Source organism: Rhea pennata, chromosome 1 (assembly GCF_028389875.1).
Source record: "Rhea pennata isolate bPtePen1 chromosome 1, bPtePen1.pri, whole genome shotgun sequence".
In the NCBI taxonomy this organism is placed as follows: domain Eukaryota; kingdom Metazoa; phylum Chordata; class Aves; order Rheiformes; family Rheidae; genus Rhea; species Rhea pennata.
Genome location: NC_084663.1, coordinates 84936501 through 84957028, shown reverse-complemented (window position 1 = coordinate 84957028; position 20528 = coordinate 84936501). Strand labels below are relative to the sequence as shown.

Sequence of the window (20528 nt, the reverse complement as noted above, 5' to 3'; positions counted from 1 at the left end):
GTACTTCGCATACAGAAGAGACATTTCACTGGAAAGTTCATCTGAAATTTAAAAAAACAAAAGAGCTGAGACATGGTTTAGAAAATATCCTGCTTTCAGGGCACTTACCTCTTAGTGCTCTGTGTAATTTAATTTCTTTTTTTTTTTAAAAAAAAAAGTACTGCTCAGACTCATCTTCTCTGGTGAACTAGCTAGAAAACTTAGAATACTCTCTTTGGTCCTTTAAAAAATGGTGTGTAGGCTGGAAGGGAGCATTCATCTAACTCTACCATTTAGAAAGGAGAAATAGCATTAAAGGATCAGAATTCAGTTGGTGGGAGTGGTTTTTTTTTCTTTTTAACTGAGGAAGAAAAATACTTGTTTTACAATGACAAAAAGAAAAGAGGCCTGAGGCAGGAGATACAATTCTGCCAGCTTAAACTTTGTCCCATAAGCTCTCCTGAGGATAATGAAGGACAGACACACACACACACACACACACACACACACACACACACACACGCAAAAAATTAATCTCACAAACTGTTAAGAGAACACACACACCAAAAAAAAAAAAAAAAAAAAAAAAAAAAAAAAAAAACACACCCAAACTCCAGGAAGAACCAGGAAGGAAGAACCTCATTACTTCTGAAGACTACTTTGGCTCTGTAAATTATGCCCTAGCACTATTGCAACACAACCCTAGTGCTGCAGGGTTCCCTAAGGTAAAAGCACACACTGCCCCATTTTTTCCCCCATCACCTTGAACTTGGTATGAATCTTTCTCTGACTGGCTTAAAGGGGAACAGCTGGAGTGAGCAGCTGCTAAAACAGCCTTCAATCTGCATCTCTACAGGAGATGATAAAGCTAAGGCAGCTCCTACTGCCCTGGGCCTTCAGGTTTGGTATGCCTGCTGGGATGGCTATTAAATCCAGTTCAGGAACAGTCTAGGTATGTTTAAAACAGTGGAACACGGGCAGCCCCTTTGGCTCTAACTCTCCTTTGTCCACTTCTGTCACTTGGAATTTACTTGATCCTCTTCGTAAGTGCTGCAAGAACAGCTGCTCACAATATTAGCGCTTGGCAAGCTTCCCCTATGCTTCAAGCTCTGGCATAGCAAGGTTTAAAAATAACTACATTAGATCTAACACACTTGCTGTGGCAAAAGAGACAGGGCAGTTCTCTGCTTTCCCTGTCAGAAGTCTATTAGGGCAGAAAGAGGTTCCCCTTCCCTTCTTTACATGGTGTATGGGAGAAGCATATTCAAAACCACAAAGGAGGAAAGAAGTTTCAAGGGCCAGATGGGAGTTTTCTTCCCCCTTGTAGCACCATAAAGAGACCAAGACACAGACTTGTGCATGGCAGTTCAACTCAGTTAATTTCCTTCTCATTCTTTCTTGTATGCAAGATCATATGGGACGGTCTCCTCTTTCACCACCCGAGCAGAACACTCCAAAGCTGGCACCTTTTGCACAGCAAAAGGAAGACCTCTAGCTTCAGAGCTGTTAGGTCTCCTTGAGGATATTGATCTTAGCACAAATCTTGAGAGCTGGTCCCAGCTTGATGTTCATAGCACTCATGAGGTGTTCCTCTTTGAGGAGCAACAGGGCCTGGCCATCAATTTCCTGTGACCGAAACTCCTCAGCAATCTCCTGGCAGCCTGCGAAGCCAAGAAAATAGCACTGAGAAACATGTACTCCAGGCACTCTCCTCACTCCCACTCTTGGGGCAGCTGGCAGGTACAGAAAGCAAGCTAGGAATCTAACCAGCACCCCCATCTCCCACCAAGCTCTACTCCACAGGCCGCCTGAGGACACAAGCTGTTCCAGGCATTAAGGGAGTCCACCTATATAGTCCACTCCAGGTCAGAGACTACAGTGTGCAATAAAAGCACCAGACATCTCTTATTTGGACTTTAAGGGCCTCTCGCTGCCAGAAAGACAGCCAACAGTTTTTCCCGTGCTGGATCACAAGATAGCAGGAGAGCGCTTAACTTCACCTTGCAGGGATGCAATGAACTCTGACACTTCCTCTACGCTCCAACGACTAGGATTGCTGGATAGGAAGACTGGGTTGATGCCATGTAGATCTGGGGTGGGTGGGGCTATACTGGAGTTTGACAAGTCCCTCTCTCCATGACTGGCCCTCACTGACAGGGGCCCTGGAGATGTAGGGGACAAAGCCTCATCATAGCTGGAGTTATCAGAGCCTCGACTGGAATCTTCTTGGCCCTACAAGCCCACAAGAAAAAAAGAAAAGGTAATTATAAGAAATTAACAATAATTAAGTGCAAAACAAGAAACTAGGAACAGAAGAAGTTTCCCACAGTCCCTGTCTCAGGCTGTTGGTCCACAGGCAGCTGACACAAGAGACCACTGATACTAGAAGAGGCAGGCCTTACCCTTTCCTCCCTTCCTCCTCACTCATAATCTCTCTGCCCTCCCCCTAGTCCATTCATCTTCCTCATACTCACTCTGGAACTCATTAGATCCCTTCTATGATCTGATTTAACTCTTAAGCTGTAAGAAAGGTAATCAAACAGGAAAAGTGGATTGTTTTATACCAAGGCTTTCAGCTGGTCTCACTCACTGAGAGCTCTGTAACACATACTGGAATTAACACAGAGCAAACAGAACAAGTACAAGTGTGAATCCACTGTTTGCAGCTGATGCACAACTGGAACACACTACGTCTTGGGTAACAACTGTGTCAATGTGCACTCTGCACATGCTGTATGTCTGAAGATGGGTCATGCATTTCACCTCAGCTTTGAGTGCATTTACAACAAGCAAAAACACACTTCACATCATTGTCACTAAGACAGGAACAGTACAGAGGCAGAATGAGTTAGGTCTGAACCAGTGTCTTGTGAAAGCTTGGCCTAAGCACTTGGAAGTGTCCAGAAACTCAGTCCTTGCCTCAAAGAAGAACAACCAGGACCATCCAGCAGCTAACACAGATACAGCAGTTACAGGGGCAGAGCATGTCCATCATAGGAAACCTGTATGTCCAGCAGTGACAAACTTTACAGTGAGATCTGCCTGAACAGAGGCAGACAGGACTATGTCCTTACCCTGTGGCGCTTGCCCTGGATTTTAGCTCGAGCAATTTCAGAGCTGCTGCGCCGTGGTCCCCGTCTGCGTACGCGAGCATAGTTAACTTCCTGGAACTCCTTCATCTTCTTTCTCTGCAGCCGAAACTGATGGCTGCAGCTGACATTGTACCTCAAATAAGTAGAACCAGAGTAGCAGTTAGGAAATAGATTACTTAAACAGCAACTGCTTCTCCTTTCTCTAGATGGAGATAGAACTCCTCTTTACCATCAGGTTCTGTTCCTCCTCCTCCTAAGACTTCCCTTGGAAGGAACCAGTCCAGACTTCTGACACAAGCAATATTTGGATATCAGAGTTTTGATCTAATATCTGAAGTGTCGATTAAGTCATTCCCCTAAGGGAAAAAAGACCCATAACATGTCCTCTACTGTCAACAGGAGATAGCAATGACTTGTCCAACTTCTCCCCATGTTATTCTCTCTATACTCCCTTATGTCTTTGTCTTGTAGCAAAATGCTGCAGACAGCTAACAGTAAGCATTTGATTAGTCAGCCAGATGTGCATCTGACTGAAGAGTGGTTCTTCAGAACCCAGTAAAAACTTCCCCCTTCCCATCTCATTTTTTGAAGTCAGAAATCCTGTTTACACTCAACATCACATCTACCTCCTCCAGGTCTAAAAGCATTCACAAACCATTAGGATGTCCAACCTAAAGGATCTCTATGGTCAGTGTATCCCATGGAGGGTAGATCAGATGTACTGAAGTACTGCACTCTACCTAGAATAGAGGCACATGCCCAGTTCCAGATAACTGATAGTCAGAGAAAAGGAAGATGAGGTACTGCTATTACCTTTTAGCACAAGTCATGGAACAAAACCTCTTGGAGCCACGAAACTGGGTGGCTGGGGCATACTTTCCACAGTATTCACACTTCAGCAAGTTTGCCTTCTTATCAAGCTCTAGTGAGACACAGAGATGCAGACCACTTGATGGTTTGAACTGAAGCAAACCACACATCATCATTCAGCATTCCACTGCTCTTCTTTAGAACAGACTGATTCCAAACAGTATTTTCTATTCAATATACAAAATAGTTAGCTTGGGGAAGAATCTGGGAGAGGGGAAGTGGAAGCCCCCTAATTAGGGCACTGTGATGTTGCACAGTACAGTGTATTTCTGCTTTCATTATCCTTTTTTGGGGCAAGTTAGAACTAGCATATCCCTCATATCCTACAAGGCTATAGGGAGATCTTAATCACTGCAGCTCAGCTAAGTTTACACATCTTTCATAGCCTTCAAAATGTCATTACAGACAGGAATGTTTCAGAATTTCCTGCTTGTTACTGATACAAAGTGTATTAAATCATATTTAAGAAAAAAAAGTATCATCTTTTAGCACTCAAGAAAAGGAGATCTTATGTCTATAGCCTGAGTTTGAGTCTCTGAAGAGTTAGCAGAAGCATAAGAAGAAATACAAGTTCATAATGTATGAAGTAGATAAGGAAGTATCACAGAAAAAAAAAAATAAATAAAACTTTCAGTAACATTTCCTAAAACTCACCCATAGAAGCACTGTCCCCTCCTGGGGAATTGCTGGACAGGTTTTCACTATGTCCAGAGGGAGCCCCTCCCTGCAGAGGTTTCTCACATTCTTTCAATAGCTGAGAACAGCCAACCTAGACAGGAAGAGAAAGTTCTGCCCATCAGTAAAAGCATCTGCAGTTCCATTTAACTGTATTTCCCATTACTTCACTTGCTGCTTGTTCAACATGCAGTACATCTTTCCCTCCATTAAAAGCCAGAGAGAAGAACCTTCTTATAATTCCTGAATAGATTATTGTTTTGAGGACTGTTGGGGAAAACAATTCCCATCACTTCCCTCCAGTTCACTTTCTTTAGTAACACAACTTAATGCTTGCTTCATAAATGAAACCTTCCTCCTTCTCCTTCCTCTTTTCACTGCCTGTATCTTAAGGAAAAAAGCAGACTTGGAGCACAAGGAAAGAAATTCCTGTGGAAAGAAGGTAGACCACCACCCTCTCAAAAGAGATACATGTCCTTTTCTGCAGCAATGGACACTTACCGGAAATGGCTCTGCTCCTTCCTGGATGACAAAGCCCTCTATGATGTGTGTGAGGATCTGGGGCTTCACGATGGCTTGTGGGGGTTTGGAGTCTCCTATCTGACGTGACACCATTGCCAGGTTTGGGGTGGAAGCCAAGGTGGGTGTGACTGATGTTGCTTCACTTGTGGTATTTGGGGTTGCACTGGCAGCAGAATCAGATTTATCTGGAATGTTAAGACAATGGGAGTCACTGTAACCTTTGCTCTCTCTACTCCTAATGTTCCCTTTGCAATATAAGATCAGATCATTAGCCAACACAAAACATAGCTTTCGTTTGCACCTCACCTCCAAGGCCACTTTTCTCTTCCATGTTTTTGGGGCTGTCTGTCACAGGAGAGGACCTAGCAGGCAGGATTGCATTGACACTGGGTGATTCCTCCTTCTCCTCCTCTGACTCTGCCTTGCGCTTCACCGCCAAGGTCTGAGACTTGCCCTGTGTGAAGAAAGAGGAACACATAAACAGAAAGAGGACCTCCCCAAATCACAGAACTACAGATTGAACGCAACAGGAGAATATACCCTGCTCCATCTTCCTTTATCTTCTGCTTAGTTACTTCCCCTGACACCTCAGCAGCACATTCCTCTGCTTAGGAACATTTGCCTTCTGGGAGAAAAGCCTAAGGCATTCACCAGCACAGCACTATGACTAGGATATGATGTCTCAATTAATCTTGATACACTGATATAACATCAAGACACTAGCACTATCCCAGGCTCAAGGGATTACTCCAGGAAGAAGGAAGTGGAATGGCAGTCACTCACCTGTTTCCAAACGGGCCTTTAGCTAGATCATTGTTTCTACAAAGGAAGAGAGTCAGAACAGTAAGGAAAACATGCTGGACAAGAGCAGAGTTATCCTCTAGTTCTCAAAAATCAGGGAGCCATCACAGGTTTTGCCTGAAGGAGGAGCCAGAGTTTAGAAACATCTGGTGCATCTGCCCCTGACTATACAAGTGAAATTTCATGAAAATGAACAGTCTGAGGAACCTGAGGATAGATGCGCTAGCAAAGTGTGGCCATCACAGAGAGTTAGGCAGGCTCTATCTGGACAGTTCAGAGAGGTATGACAGAAGCCTGTGCAGCATAAGCCACCTTAATTTTTCTCTGCATAACCTGTTGCTAGGGAAACCTTAGAAGGCTAGAACCAGCCCTAACTCCGTGGCCAATGCCACACACCAAGGGGTCTCTGACCTGCTGGTATCCACACCTACCAGGGAGAGGTGAGTTCAATCTACCTGCCTACTCAGCTTTGGTCTCTCTGCTGAGAAAGACAACAAAGAGGCCAATTATTGTTAACTGTAGTAGTATGTGATGAGGACATATACTACTATTTGAAGCAGGACTGAGTATCACCAATCCATTTCATGCAAGCCTTTGAACAATCATATGAAAGAGAATTACTTGCAGTCAATAATCTCTATGGCTGGATTGGAATTACTGCATCTGAAAGGAAAAGTCTCCATATTCCTTTCCCCAAATACCTTACACATCCCATCTCACTGACCCAAGCTGGACTGAAATTGGTGTCCTAGGAATGAACAAAAAGATCCATATACTATCTTCCTCCTCAGTGATGTCACTTACTGGTAACTGGACAGACTGCATGTAGAATGCAGCTGGCATCTGAGCCACAACTGTAGTGGAGGCTGTGCTCTTTCCCACGTGGGCTGTGCCTTGAACTTGCGCCAAATTTACCCCTGTGGTGAGGGGAGGAGCTTCCTGGGAGGATGCTGGAGCAGATGACGGGGAAGCAACATGGACTTGGGAAACAGGTTGGACCACAGCTGGCATTCCCCGGGAGGTGGGCACTGCTGCAGCAATCTGAGCCAAACCCAGTGCCTGAGCTTGACTTGAGCTCTGCTGCCGTGTACCCACCACCTGCACTGGAATGTGTGGTGGAGGCTGCTGTGCTGCTGACATTTTGGCAGGCCCAAGCTGAGGTGGTTTGATGGAGGTGACCAGAGATTTTGACTGAATTGGAACAGGTGACTTGGTGGCTGGCTGGCAAGGGTTGTCCTGCTGGAGTTGAACAGGCTGTGGCTGGGATTGCAGCATAGGTTGCACCACAAGGGTCTGAGACTGCTGCTGGTTTTGAGATGAAGCTTGCTGCTGCGGGGTCTGAGCTTGCTGCTGAGTCAGAGATGGTGCTTGCTGCTGTTGCTGCTGCTGGGCCAGTTGGAGATGGGTAGCTGTGTGGAGGAGCTGGGACTGGCGGTGTTGGAACTGCTGCTGGTGATGAATGGCAATCTGCTGCTGGATCACTACTTGCTTCTGCAGGTGGATCTGCTGCTGCTGCTGTATCAGTGAGTGGGGCTGGATCTGCGTATATGTGGCTACAAACATGGGGCAGGAAAAGAGGGCAGCACAGAAAATTAGCAGCAGGGCAGCTGGGAACAAAAAGAAGCAGGGACAAGAAATGAACTTTTTAACCCCCCAGCATTGGTTCAAATTGTTAAGCTCTCAAATGACTGACAGCTTATTTGCAGAGGAGATTGGGGACTGAATAGGCTGAGATCAAATTTTCTTATTCATGGAGAGAGATAATTCCTAGAGAATATCCATCCTGGAACACTGAGGCTGGGAGGCAGGTCAGGAAACCTATCACCACTGGGCTTTCAAAACATACTTTTGCAAAGGCCCAGTGGGCTCAAAGAGGGGGAGCAGCTTCCCACTTACCTGAGCTGATCAATGTCTGGCTAGGTGCTGGTGTAGCTGTCCTGGTCAGGTTCATGCCCACCGTTTGCTGTCCGCCACTGTCTGTTTCACCCTTCTTTGTGGCTGCATTCTCTGTTTCTGTTTGGCTTCCCTGGCTGACAGTCACTGCCTGGGCAGCTGCTATTGGTAATGGCTGAACCACCCCTGTGCCTTTCCTTTGGCAACTGCCAGCAGGGCCTGCTGAGGATGCCTGGCTCAGTCCTGTTGAGGTCTGGCTCCCACTACTTGCCACCACACCCCCAGAGACACCATTGCTGCCTGTGGCCCCCTGGCTCAAGTTGAGAGACTGGCCTGTGCTGCCAGAAGAAGCCTGAGCCACTGCCAAAGTCTGGCCTGTATTTGTGGCCTGTGGTAGGCCCGAAGGCTGGGAGTTTCCTGGCAGAGCTGCCTTCTGAGTAGAGCCTTGGAGCTGGGCATTAGTGGCTGAGGTCTGCTGGCTCCTCACAGCCAAGTTCTGCACCTAGAAACACACATACAAAATGGAGTCCATTTGCTTTATGTATGTTACCTTCTGGGAGTTTCACAGAAGCAGAGAACACACATGCAATATGAGCTACTGGGATGCAGGCTAAGCTGATGCTTAAGCCTCACACTAGGAGCTGGCTAACACTGCAGGACAAAGTTCAGATGCAGCCCTCCCCAGAAGTCTTATTAACCTTAACTCCCTTCTGCCCATCTCTGATGGAAGTTAAAGATCTCGTGGCACTTTCTGAACAAAACTTGAGTTTCTCTCCATACAGTAGATTCCAACATCAGAAACTAAAAGGCATAGGACAGCCTTCAGACCTGCCTGCCTTGCTTCTGCATTGGTAGGATCCACTTTAGCATGGCTCAAAAAGCACTGAGATTCCCCTTTAAGTTCAGCAATTCCTTTTTGATTTTTGTGCCACCTGCCTCCTCTCTCTGTGCAGGGCTTTCCACTCAGGAGGCCCTCATCTCTTCTCATGGCATGCAGCCCTTCTGATTTCTCCAGTTTCTCTCTGCATTTTGGTGCTGCCATCCTCTGTATTTACTCCCCTCCAAATGCAGTGTTATCTTCAAGTTTGATCATGGCTGACTTTGTTTCAAAGAAAGCGCTCCTGACAAGACAAATGTGAAGTAACTGCAGCAGAGGCAGAAAAGGAGCAGTTCAGGTTGTTCAAAAATGCCTCTGGAAATCCCCAGAATGGGAAGCCACGGCAGCTCCTTGACCTGGAGTAATATTTACAGATGAATGCAGGAGCTAAGACCTTGTGGTCTGTTCAGTCTTTGACATATTTACAACAGCAGACTAACTGTATCAAGGAATACTACCACTGGCAGAAACTCTTCATTGCAGAGCACCTGTCCCACTGAAAACCAGACACAGAACCCACAATTCTTTCCACAAAAGGATAACCAAGAAATTATGAAGACAGGATTGATCCAGCCTGTGGTTCACCCAAGGAATTTTAAGCAGAAATTAATGCTGTCTTTGAACGCAAAAAGCAAACACAGAAACATAGCGGCAAGAGAAAACAGACCCTCCTATATGCAGCAGTTATAGGGCTACAAACAGGGATAAAATAGAGCTAATCCTCTACACAGGGAGAACTTGAGACAAAGACCAGAGCATAGAGTGACTGAGTGCAGGAGAGAGGGGAGGACCCTGGGAGGGGGGTATCACTGACCTGGTCTGTGTCTGCATGGACCCCAGGAGACTGAATGGGTGGTACCTCCTGCTGGACAGCAGCCACGGCCCCATTAGGCATCAGGATGAGTTGGGAGGCAAGAGGCACATTGCGGCCCAAGGTCCGGTTTACCTGCAACAGGTTCCCCAGCTGCGGCTGTTGGGGAAGGGTCAGGTGATGTGGAATGAAAGGAACAGAGAGGAGAGAAAGACAGCGAACCACAAGCAAAGAGATTACAAAGCAACACTGGGCTGCAATGTCACACGCTGCAATACCCCCAACCCTCCTTGCACTGTAATGCTGGGAACCACCTGCAGGAGCAGGAAACTGGAAAATAATTTCCTTATGGAAATTAATGATTTTCTATTAAATGTTGGCCTGGATTGATTCCCACAGACTGCTCAGGATTAGCTAGAAAGCTAGGCTATCATTTTCAGATATATATCTAGGACTGGTTGAGAAGGAAGAATACAAGATGTACATCCAAGACAGGGGCTGTTTGAAAAGAAGAGGATTACAGTCTGTACTTAAAGCCAACTAAAGCAAGCTGAGCAGCAGAAAATATTTTTTAGGTAGATAACCAAACTCTAGATCAAATTTGACAATAATCAATACTTTGTATATAGCAGGACCTCAAACTGACTTAAGGGATGAGATATTTGTTCACATCAATCTATGCAATCACATTTATTTGAATCCTGACTTATGTGCTTGAGCTCAGCAGGGGTTGAAGAGAGTAATTTACCAGACATATTTTTGTGCCACCATTGAATGAGAAGAGTAGATTTATTTCTGTGAGCTGTATTCAAGTCTAGGATATATATTTTACATTTATACTCTACTGAGAAGTGCCATGGGATCTTTAACATCTATGCAGAGCAGAGACAAATGTGATTCTTAAGGATCTCACCTGCACACACCCCTAAACCACACAATATAAACCTCATCTATCCTCAAAAGACGAGTCCAGAGTCAAACCTGTGGTTTCAGGGACAAAAGATTCCCTATTTGCATTTAAAATATATCACATGATCCCTAAAGCTTGAGATAGTTCAGAGGCAAGAATTTATGCTGGTAGTCCCATATAGCAAAACACTGGAGTGGTTGGGAAATGGCGTTCATGATCAGGACGTGCTTTGTCTATACATCTCTTACCCGGAGATACATCTGGGCCTGTGACTGGTTGAGAGGCGGCGAGGTGGTATTCCCAAGGAGCACAGATTGCGTCAGGGTTGTGGCACTGGGGGAACTTACACTCTGTGAGCGACTGATCAACTGTGCAGCTGATGTGGTGGCTAGGTTGATCTTAAAACAAAGAAAAGCCCCAAATCACATAGGAAACAACGGGGGGAAAGAAACAAGTAGAAATTATCTCATTGAGTAACAGTCAGCACAGGCATCTTACAGCTTTTCCCTGCATCTTGCACAAGGGACAAAGAAAAACTATTGCCTTAAGGGACAATGCAATCTAAACTTCTGGCTAGTTTAGGTTTGTATGCTGAACCTGAGCATCACTGTTAACATGCAACTCTACAGAGATCAAAAAAAAAAATTCTTTCTTCAGCCTCTGAAGAAAACAAAAAAAATTAATCACCCTACAAACGCTTCTATTTTTTAACTAAATCCCAGTTCCTCAATACTCAAGACAAACCTAGACTTCCTTTCGTTCAACAAGCCTCTTTTCCTCTGCCCATGAAAAAAAAAAAAGAACTGACATCAGCTTTCAAGCTGATCATAACTCCTTCTTCTTAGAAGTCTTGATACTCTCTTAAACCATGATAATGAATCCTCAAAGCCTCAGCAAAGAGATCAGTTTCTACCTTTCCAGCTAAGAGGCCTCTCCCACTCAGAAACCTTCTCTTGGCTCCTCAACCCCCACCAATAATGACAGCACCCCAAATCCTCAAAGATGTCTGCATCTTGTAGATTCCCAGCATCCTTAGCAGGTGTGTTTTCCTGGCTTATTTCCTTCCTAAAAGACAAAGAGGAGAAAGAACAAGGGGAGCTGGGACAAGGCTTTGGTATGTCTGGAGAAGCAATTACTTACAGAGGCCTGGGTAGCAGTAGTCTGTTGTGAGGTACTGGTGCTGGGAGAGCTGGCCTGTCTACTGGCTGCAATTGTAGCCTGCAAAAGAGATTGGGCAGAGAAAAGAGCACCTGAAAAAAAAAACCTTTAAATCCAATCCAAATATTTGCCTTGGTCAGAACACCTCATCCCATCATCACTACCTTCTCCCATTCCTGAGAACTGGAACACAATATAATGATTATAAATCTCTGCCATGCCCTACAAAACAGGTGTAGCAACTCAGCAGGGTACCTCCTCTTCCCTAACCAGTTCAGTCCTGTACATCACCCAAGGCAGTGGACAACAGACACTTGCAGTGTGTGACCTCCAATCCTCCACCCCCCTAGGGTGGAGGATATACCCACCAGGGGTATATATTCTACCTCTGCCCCAGCTTGTCACGCTACAAACTACAACCCTCATCCTGCTGCTCCAACCCATTCCAACTCCACAACATTAACACTATGTTGGGCCAGTCTTGCAAGTTACTAACAAGCATTCAATGACACTACTACAGGTAACAAACTTTCAATTACAGCATGTACGATTGGTCAGAGAAGATAAGTAATAGGTAATTTTTCTGTCCTATATGATTCCATGGCAAGTGCTCTGCGTGCGTAGTAAGTTCAGTTAGTCAATATCAAAGATTTCTGTGAAACTGTCATAGAATCACAGAATCAGTAAGGTTGGAAGGGACCTCTGGAGATCATCTAAGTCCAACCTCCCTGCTCAAGCAGGGTCACCTAGAGCATGTTAGACAGGGTTGCATCCAGGTGGGCCTTGAATATCTCCAGAAAAGGAGACTCCACAACCTCTCTGGGCAACCTCTTCCAGGGCTCTATCACTCTCAGAGGAAAGAAATTCCTCCTCATGTTCGGGCAGAACTTCCTGTGGTTCAGTTTGTGCCCCTTGCCTCTTGCCGTGTCACATGGGACAACTGAAAAGAGTTTGTCCCCATGACACCCTCCCTTCAGGTACTTACACACATTGACAAGATTCCCCCCTCAGTCTTCTCTTCCCCAGGCTATAGAGGCCCAGCTCTCACAGCCGTTCCTCATAAGGCAGATGCTCCAGCCTTCTGGTCATCTTTGTAGCCCTATGCTGGACTCTCTCCAGTAGCTCCATGTCTCTCCTGTACTGGGGAGAACAGTACTGGACACAGTACTTGAAATGAGGCCTCAGCAGGGCTGAGTAGAGGGGCAGGATCACCTCCCGCGACCTGCTGGCAACACTCTGCCTAATGCACCCCAGGATACCATTGGCCTTCCTGGCCACAAGGGCACACTGCTGGGTCAAGAGGATTCTACTCCCCCTACACTATAAAGCTGCAGGTAGGGATTTGAGAACTGCCTTTAAGGGAGGTACATCCTCACCAAGGCTGAGTAGAAGGGGAGGATTATCTGGATTACTGTGTCCGGTTCCAGGCTCCTACATGGAGTTACTGGAGCAAGTCCAGCAAAAGGCTTATAATTAAGGGACTGGAGCATCTCTACGTGAGGAAAGGCTGAGAGAGCTGGGATTGCTCAGCCTGGAGAAAAGACGACTGAGAGGAGATCTTATCAACACGTATAAGTATCTGAAGGGAGGGTGTAAAAGGGGTGGTGACAAAGCACTGGACGAGGTTGCCCAGAGAGGCTGTGCAGCCTCCTTCTCTAGAGACATTCAAAATCTACCTGCACGCAATCTTGTGCAATGTGCTCTGGGTAACCCTGCTTGAGCAGGGGGTATTTCATTAGATATCTCCAGAAGTCCCTTCCAAACTCAACCATTCTGTGATTCTCTGAAACACAGGCAGTTCCATTTGAATATGAGAAAAAACTTTTTTGCTGTGAGGGTGGCTGAGCACTGGAACAGGTTGCCCAGAGAGGTTGTGGAGTCTCCATCCTTGGAGATATTCAAAAGCTATCTGGACATGATCCTGGGCAATATACCCTAGGCGACCCTGCTTGAGCAGGGGGGCTGGACTAGATGATCTCCAGAGGTCCCTTTCAGCCTCAACCATTCTGTGATTATGTGATTCCTGAACTGACACCTAAGGACTGCAACTACTGATGAAGACATTATACAGATAGAACACTATTGTCACATCTCACACAAAATTCATCTTCAAGTGAAGGATAAAGTCTGACAAATGAACAAACTTGCTAAAGAAAAAAAATGCCTGACAATTAGGCATCATATAATTTTGATTTATACAAACAGATCTCAATTAAAGAAACATCCCCTTTGCTGGAGAAGACATGAGCCAGATGGATCTGGCTCATAACTGATAAAGAAAACACAGGATACTAAGTGTAAGACATAGAAAATTCAGAGGACGTCATGTGAAATTTCAGGTGTGCAAGATCATGTGCATTCTCAGAGAAACAACAATCTATGGTTCATTTTAAGACAGTTTTAAAATGCTACTGTACCCACAACTGATGTCATCATCAATTTTTTATTTAAAGGATGTGCAGGGGATAATCACAAGCCTCCAAAAACTATATTCTCTTACGGGGAGCCTAGATTTTATCTTGTCCTGTTCTGTTACTGAAAGTCAAATGGATCTTTCCATCTAGCTTCCTGTTTCTTGTTTGCGTTACTTTTAAATACATGTTTAGGGGTCAGTTGTCTAAATTGTGAATCAGGACCTCATCATAAAAATCACTGCATAAACAGAGAGTGAAGCTCTTTCCCAGAGAGAAATTCCTTTCCTTCTGCCCCCTGGCAACTCACCTGCTGTACAGCTGCCAAGCTGTGAAGTTGGGCACTGTTAAGCTGCTGCTGAAGCATAAACTGGTGGAAGTATTGGGCTGCATTAGGCTGTCTCTGGAGTGCCTGAAGGGCCTGGAGAAAGAGGAAAAGCCAATTGTGAAAAATACTGCGCCATTGAAACGTGATTAGAGAGAGAAATCAGGATCTAAATAACAGACACAAGACATCCCTGGTTCCCATGTAAAAAGTGAAGTCACCAAATTAGAACATCAAAGCACATAATAACTACAAATTCAGTAACAGACTGAATCACAGTGCAGGAAGTACACTTTTAAGACTTCAAAAAACTCTTGGAATTTGGGGATGGGCATAGCTGACTGGGCAGACCAGTGTTCTTATATAGTACAGATGTTCCAGAGGAACTTTCAGATGATAAACTGAAAGACTTGCTATAGGACAGTAGGCTAAGATTAATCTATTGGATCACAGAACTGATTAAATTTAAGAAGCTGGACACTGGAGGAGTCATCTATAAATCATGAAGAGGAGCATCAGGCTATATGGAGTAAATATCTGGCCTAGCATAAGAATTCCTAAATCTGAAAACATGACACTCCTCTAAGCATGCTCTTACCTTGACATATGACGGCTCAGAGCAATACAGAAGGGCTCACTGCCACCTTCCATGGACAGACATTCAGTTCTAGAACATAACAGTGCCTTACCTGTACCGCCTGTCGCTCATACAGAGACATTTGTGATATCTGAGGACGAGTGCTTCCTCCAGAACTGGAGCTCCCACTAGTGGAACTGGAGTTCTGCTCACTTTCAGTCTCCATAGTGACAGGATCCCAGGAGCTCAGACCAAGATTGACTCCAGACCTAAATCAAGAGAATTAGAAAATAAGTCATGCTAGAAAAAGAACCAAATTGTATTTCACAGCATTATAAAGCTTTTTTACTTGAGTATCTCAGTACCAAGCTTCTTACATCACTTTGCCAAGTCACAAGGGGCTGGAGATGCCAGAGGTCTGAAATCACCCAGAAGTTATAGTTTATTTTTTATTATTATTACCACAGTGAAAAATATAACATACACATTCTCACATTTTTATTGCCCTGCTGCAGTGGAAGCTACAGCTATCCTGAATTCTTAAAAAGGCAGAGGGTTAACTACCAGCTTCAGGTCATTCAGACAATCATTTGGTTTAAAGATCTAATCTCTTCTACTTCAAGCTAGTAAACTGAGGCATGTTACACTGTGCTTCTGATCTCCCACTTCACCTTCCCAATTTGTGATCTCCCTTTTCTCTAGTTCCAGAAGTAGTAAAATTATCCCACAACTCCACTGTCCTGCTGCAAATTGACCAACTCAGTCCCTCCTTATCACAACCCCAGCCCCTAATCGTTCTTTCTCTGATCACATGCACTTCTGGGTACTCATTGTTCATGACAGTTCATAACTCAAATATTAGACTGGAACCTGTCATCCATGGTGGGAAGTTGCTTTAAGGAGGAATGTAACGAGAGCAGAGGGAATAAAGGGATCACTTGGAACAAATGTGAGGGGAAAATTTCTGAAGTCATGCAGGGCTAGAGATATCTTCCAATAGGAGAAAGATGGATTGTGGTGAACTACAGGACTGAGAAAAGATTGGAGAAGGCTTTCATCAGCCAAGAGGAAAAAAAACAAAACTGCAAAAAATGTTCAGCAGAAGAGTAACACATGGGGATGATCAGGGAGCTTCCTCCAGCAAGAAACGTGAGTTATATAAGAAGAAGGCATTAGGGCCAGAAAGGCAAAAGAGCAAAAGTGATTAGATTTATTCAATGGAATTCCATTGAAGAATGGATTTCCTAGAAGCAAATCATCCCATGTACAATTTAAAAATATCTTCGAGATAACACTAATAGCTTGCTTGTTTTCAACAGCACCAGCTGGCTCCTCTTCAGCCTATTTGATACACCTCTAAATGAGACCCGCTACACTTCCAAGATCTCATAGCACCAACACAGACATTAGAGCTTTTCAAATCCAGAAATTATGGTCTTCACAGCTTCACTCACAGCCTTCATTCTTTGAACTAGTTTTTCCAGGTGACTGAACAAACAGACTAGCACAACAGAAAGGGAGGTACAGTAATATTCTCTCCCAGACACAAGTTCTTAAATTCTGGAAGAATTTAAAGTGTTAAGGACAGCAGGTAACTTTAAATAAACTAGGACAGTAGCATTAACACTGCTGAGGAAGGCTGGCTAAACCAGGGAATTGCTGCTCCAAACTTACTCCTTGAAATCTAGGGGAAAAAAAAATCTATTTTTAATAAGCACATAATTGCCGTTCCTGTTCTGGCTTCCCTGTGTGTCTTTAAGTCCTGCCCAGGGATCCCCCTGCAATTCTAGCACTACCTTCCTGTACTGCTTAAGCAGTATCATCAGTAATTCTGCCCTGCAATCACCTTTTCTCCAACTGAGACACAACCTCCTACTTGGCCACAGTCTTCATGCACAACTCTATTACATTTAGAAACAGTTAGTCAATAATCTGACCGAGAATATAGAAGCTCTGGAGAAGACAATTGCCTTAAAGATTTTTCCCAGGGGGTAGCACCACAAGTAAATGAAGCCTAAAAATAAATTAATTGAACAATTGAGAAGGGAGAGAATACAGACTGTTACAAAGAAAGAAACTGGGGTAAACACATGAAGGTAACCCCACTGAATGGGGTTAAAATGCAAGATAGGATGAAGCCACACACATTACAAGTGTATTTAATAGTTCTGCTACCATTAGAAGGGGGAAATTCCTGTTCTCTTGCCCACCCTCAACCTCCATTGCAGGTTCTTCCTACATTTACCTTGCTTCTGGTACTCACTAAATCCCTCCCATCAGTTGATTCAGCTTGCTAACTTGGCAGAAAAAAAACCAAACAAACAAAGGCCCTCATTTTCTATTGGGTCAGTGATTTGAATCAGATCACTTGTGATCCCACAAGTGCAAGGGAGAGAAAAGGGAAGGAAGAAGCAGCAGGCAAGGAAACTAAGCAAGCTGTTAGATTCTCTTAGTTGTAGCATGTAACCTTACCCTCAACAGCTGCACTAGGAGGAGAAACCTGGCTTCTGACATGGTGCTCTGCTTGCTAACATCTGTTTCCTCAGTACACAACAGTTATCAATGCTCACAATTTTCAGCATCTTTGAGAGTTTCACATTGATTTAGGTTTTCTTAATATTAGGCCCTATCATAAACAGAATCCTAGTGAAACACTGGTACCTCTGGGGTAGTACGTGTCCAAACAAAAAAAAAAAATGGTCTCTGTGTAGGCAAAAGGCCTTTTGTGGGCACTGATGAAGCACCATATAGTCTTTTCACAGAAGGATGATAAGATTTTTAACAGTCACTCATAACATGCAAGGTTATCCCACAAAATCCTTTCCAAATACAAAGATTAAGCAGCATGGTACTTTACCAAACAAGTGGATGCAGATCCATGTTAGGATAATCAGACCCAAACACAGGCTGCTCCCACACAAGCTATTCCTGATTTCACCCTCTCTCCGGACACATCCCCTCCTCCAAGCACATCTTCCAGCACCCTCCTCTTACATCAGTTTAGTGATCTACTCTACTGATCTAGACAACTAGACTACTTGATTCAGCTGGCTAGTCCATAAGAAGACAGATAATCTGTCAAAAGCAACCAAATGATTATTTTTCCCAATAGACTGAGTTAACCAACTCACCTTGCAAACATAATCAGTAGATCCCAAGCAAAAAAAAAAAAAAAAAAAAAAAAAAAAAAAAAAAAGTAAGATATGTGGCCATTACAGGGAATTAACCTTAATTAACCTTTGAATAAAAGCTAAATTGGATTAAGCCTAATACAGAATTGCACTCTAAGAGACTGACATACCAGAAAACAAACACCTATTAACATCATAGCAGGGATGACAGCACTGCAGAAATGAAGAAAAGGGGATAAAGCTAGTTCATGGAGCAGTATAAGCATGAAAATGTGGGCTCAGTCTACAGCCTAATTTGCCCTGCTGATTTCAACACTTTACAAGGATACAGGTAGCCTGTCCACAGTTTCTCGACCCTTCTCACATGCAACAGCAAAAAATTCAGGCCAAACATCTACACTAGCCACAGAATGCTAAGAAGGAGGCAAAAAAAAAAAAAAAAAAAACAGTCTTATTTGCTCATCCAATCCATTCCTCCTCGCATAGGATTGCTGCCTGCAGAATACTTTCTAAATTTACAACTGGTTTTGTAGCTTTATCCTTAGAAAACCAAGCCAGTGAACAAGTAAGATTTGCACAGAATGGCCCACAAGATTTAGAGGGACAAATTAGCTACTAAAGCTATAGCACACTCATCTCTCCTTGCTCTGTTACCCTAGTTTCCTATGGCATGCTCTCCAAACTTTGCAAGCAGAGAAGTGAAATTGCAAGGACAGATACATTTGCTTTCCAATGCTTTGGAAGCAGTCAGCGCGATCCTACAGCACTGCACAAGCTGTTCATGGGTACACTACCACCTATCCCACACTTGTGTCTGCTCCTGTGTTCCTAACACGAATGTCCACCAGATGCCTCACAAACAAAGAGGGACACAAGTTCTTGAGAAGCACACAGTGCAACCCCAGCTCCCATATTGCTTACAACTCCAAGAGTAAACTTGAGCGAGTGCTGGCTCCATCCAACAGAGGGTGTGCACGCATCCCTGTGCGCAGACACTTCATTACAACACGTATATACAATGCAACACGGCCCCACTGCAGAGGGAGGTGGGGAAACCACTGCAGGATACTAGCGATGACGAGGGGGCCGGGAATAAAAGAAACACAAAATTTTAAAGCAAAGTCAACAGCGCAAAGAATCGAGAGACTCTGGAGTTACTTGGACAGCAGGAGCGGGGCTGAAAGGTGAAGTTGTTCTGTCCGATGCCCAGTGCAGCCTGCCGCGGAGCAGGGCAGACAATGGCTGCTCTACAGGCGCTGTCAACTTGGAGCACGTCCTGACCCCGCGAAACTCTCCTCGCCGCGACCACCCGAGCGGCCTGGCCTCACCTGCGCCTGCCCGCGCCCGCAGCGCCCCGCGCCCGCCGCGGCGCCGCGCCCCCCCACCCCAGCCGCGCGCGCCGGGGGCCGCGCCGGCGGCGCAGGCGTTACCGGAGCCCGGGGCCGCCGCCGCCGCCGCCAGCTCCTGACACGCCCCCGCGGGCGGGCAGGCGGGCAGTCGAGCTGCCGGGTCGAGCCAGGCCGAGTGGGGGCGAGGCGGCCCGGGGCCCTGCCGTTCGGGGAGGGAGGCAGAAGGGGCGTTACCTCACACAGGCTCCCCGCGGCCCCAGCCCGGCAACGGCCTCATAGGGCAGCCCCAGGGCCCTGCGCGCCGCTTAGGCTGGCGGGGCGGGGCGGGGCGACGGGCGCAGGGGCGGGGCCGGCCCGCGCGCACCTCGCCCAACGATCCGCGCGCGCCGCGGCCTCGGACGGTTCCGCCCCCTGCTTCCCCACACACACACCTTTTTTTCTTTTTCTTTTTCTTTTTTTTTCTGTTTTAATATGTTAGCCTCTGAGGCTCCCGCGCTCCGTCACTTCCTCCCTCGAGGCTCTTCCGGGGCACGTGAGCCCCTTCCCGCTGGCGCCGCTTGCCGTTGCCTTGGCAATAGGGGCCGGGGCCTGGGGACAGGTCGCGCTCGGGCCCGGCGGGCGGTGGGAACAGCAGGAAGGGAAGGCGCGAGCGGGCCCCGCTGCTTAGCGCCCCCTCATCCGCCCGTGGCGGCCGGCGGCGCTGAGGGGAAGGGACTCGGGGCGGCTGCTGCCGCTCCCTGCTGGGCCTGGAAGCTTTTGAAGGGCCGGGGTCAGCAAAACACTGGCAGGAACATGGGGCTCAGCTGAGCCTGACCTGCTGCTACCTGCTGCTGCTGTGTCCTGGCCACTGCTCCGTGGCAGTGTCACAGGCAGGGAGAGCTTGTGTCCATAGTACACGTTCTATGTTCTTAATTCTTTGTTTGGATTAAATGTCTCAGGGTGTTGAAAACCATATGTACTTCACACGTAGTCCTGAAAATTTTTTCTGTCACATACTGCCCCAGATGCTCTGTATGTCTCACTGCTCAGCTTCTCCCAAACCAAAAGGCTCTGGTCAGGCTTCAGTTTGTGCCATGTCTTAGCCCACTACCTCAGAAGGTTGAAGGGAAAGGGGACCTAGGGACTAAAGACAGCCTGAGGTCATGAT

At 45.9% G+C, this 20528-nt stretch overlaps 1 protein-coding gene across 7 annotated transcripts; it reads right to left on the bottom strand.

The window, feature by feature from the left end:
• Window positions 1-1339: 1339 nt before the first annotated feature.
• Window positions 1340-19853, bottom strand: PHC1 (polyhomeotic homolog 1). 7 transcript variants are annotated; one of them, XM_062593676.1, is made up of 15 exons: window positions 19813-19853; window positions 15014-15170; window positions 14310-14420; window positions 11571-11648; window positions 10679-10828; window positions 9524-9679; window positions 7836-8334; window positions 6744-7546; window positions 5445-5592; window positions 5118-5323; window positions 4596-4710; window positions 3885-3993; window positions 3054-3204; window positions 1980-2211; window positions 1340-1640 (listed from the first exon to the last, which is right to left on the bottom strand). In XM_062593676.1, the coding sequence occupies exons 2-15, from the start codon at window positions 15125-15127 to the stop codon at window positions 1486-1488; spliced, it is 3027 nt and encodes a 1008-aa protein (XP_062449660.1). In that variant the 5' UTR covers window positions 15128-15170; window positions 19813-19853; the 3' UTR covers window positions 1340-1485. The 7 variants fall into 7 exon arrangements, with proteins under 7 accessions (XP_062449660.1, XP_062449639.1, XP_062449670.1 ...); XM_062593655.1 differs by lacking the exon at window positions 19813-19853 and adding an exon at window positions 19616-19671; XM_062593686.1 differs by lacking the exon at window positions 19813-19853 and adding an exon at window positions 19616-19671 and having other exon boundaries at window positions 6744-7492.
• Window positions 19854-20528: the final 675 nt, after the last annotated feature.

Bases quoted from the DNA above. Each gene is read 5' to 3' on its own strand.
- PHC1 (XM_062593676.1), bottom strand. From the start codon at position 15,127: ATGGAGACTGAAAGTGAGCAGAACTCCAGTTCCACTAGTGGGAGCTCC. The intron at 10,829-11,570 runs GTAAGTAATTGC...CTTTGTTTTAAG, and splicing joins CTACTGCTACCCAGGCCTCT to ATCAACCTAGCCACCACATC. The intron at 5,593-6,743 runs GTAAGTGACATC...TTCTTCACACAG, and splicing joins TGCAGTCTGTCCAGTTACCA to GGCAAGTCTCAGACCTTGGC.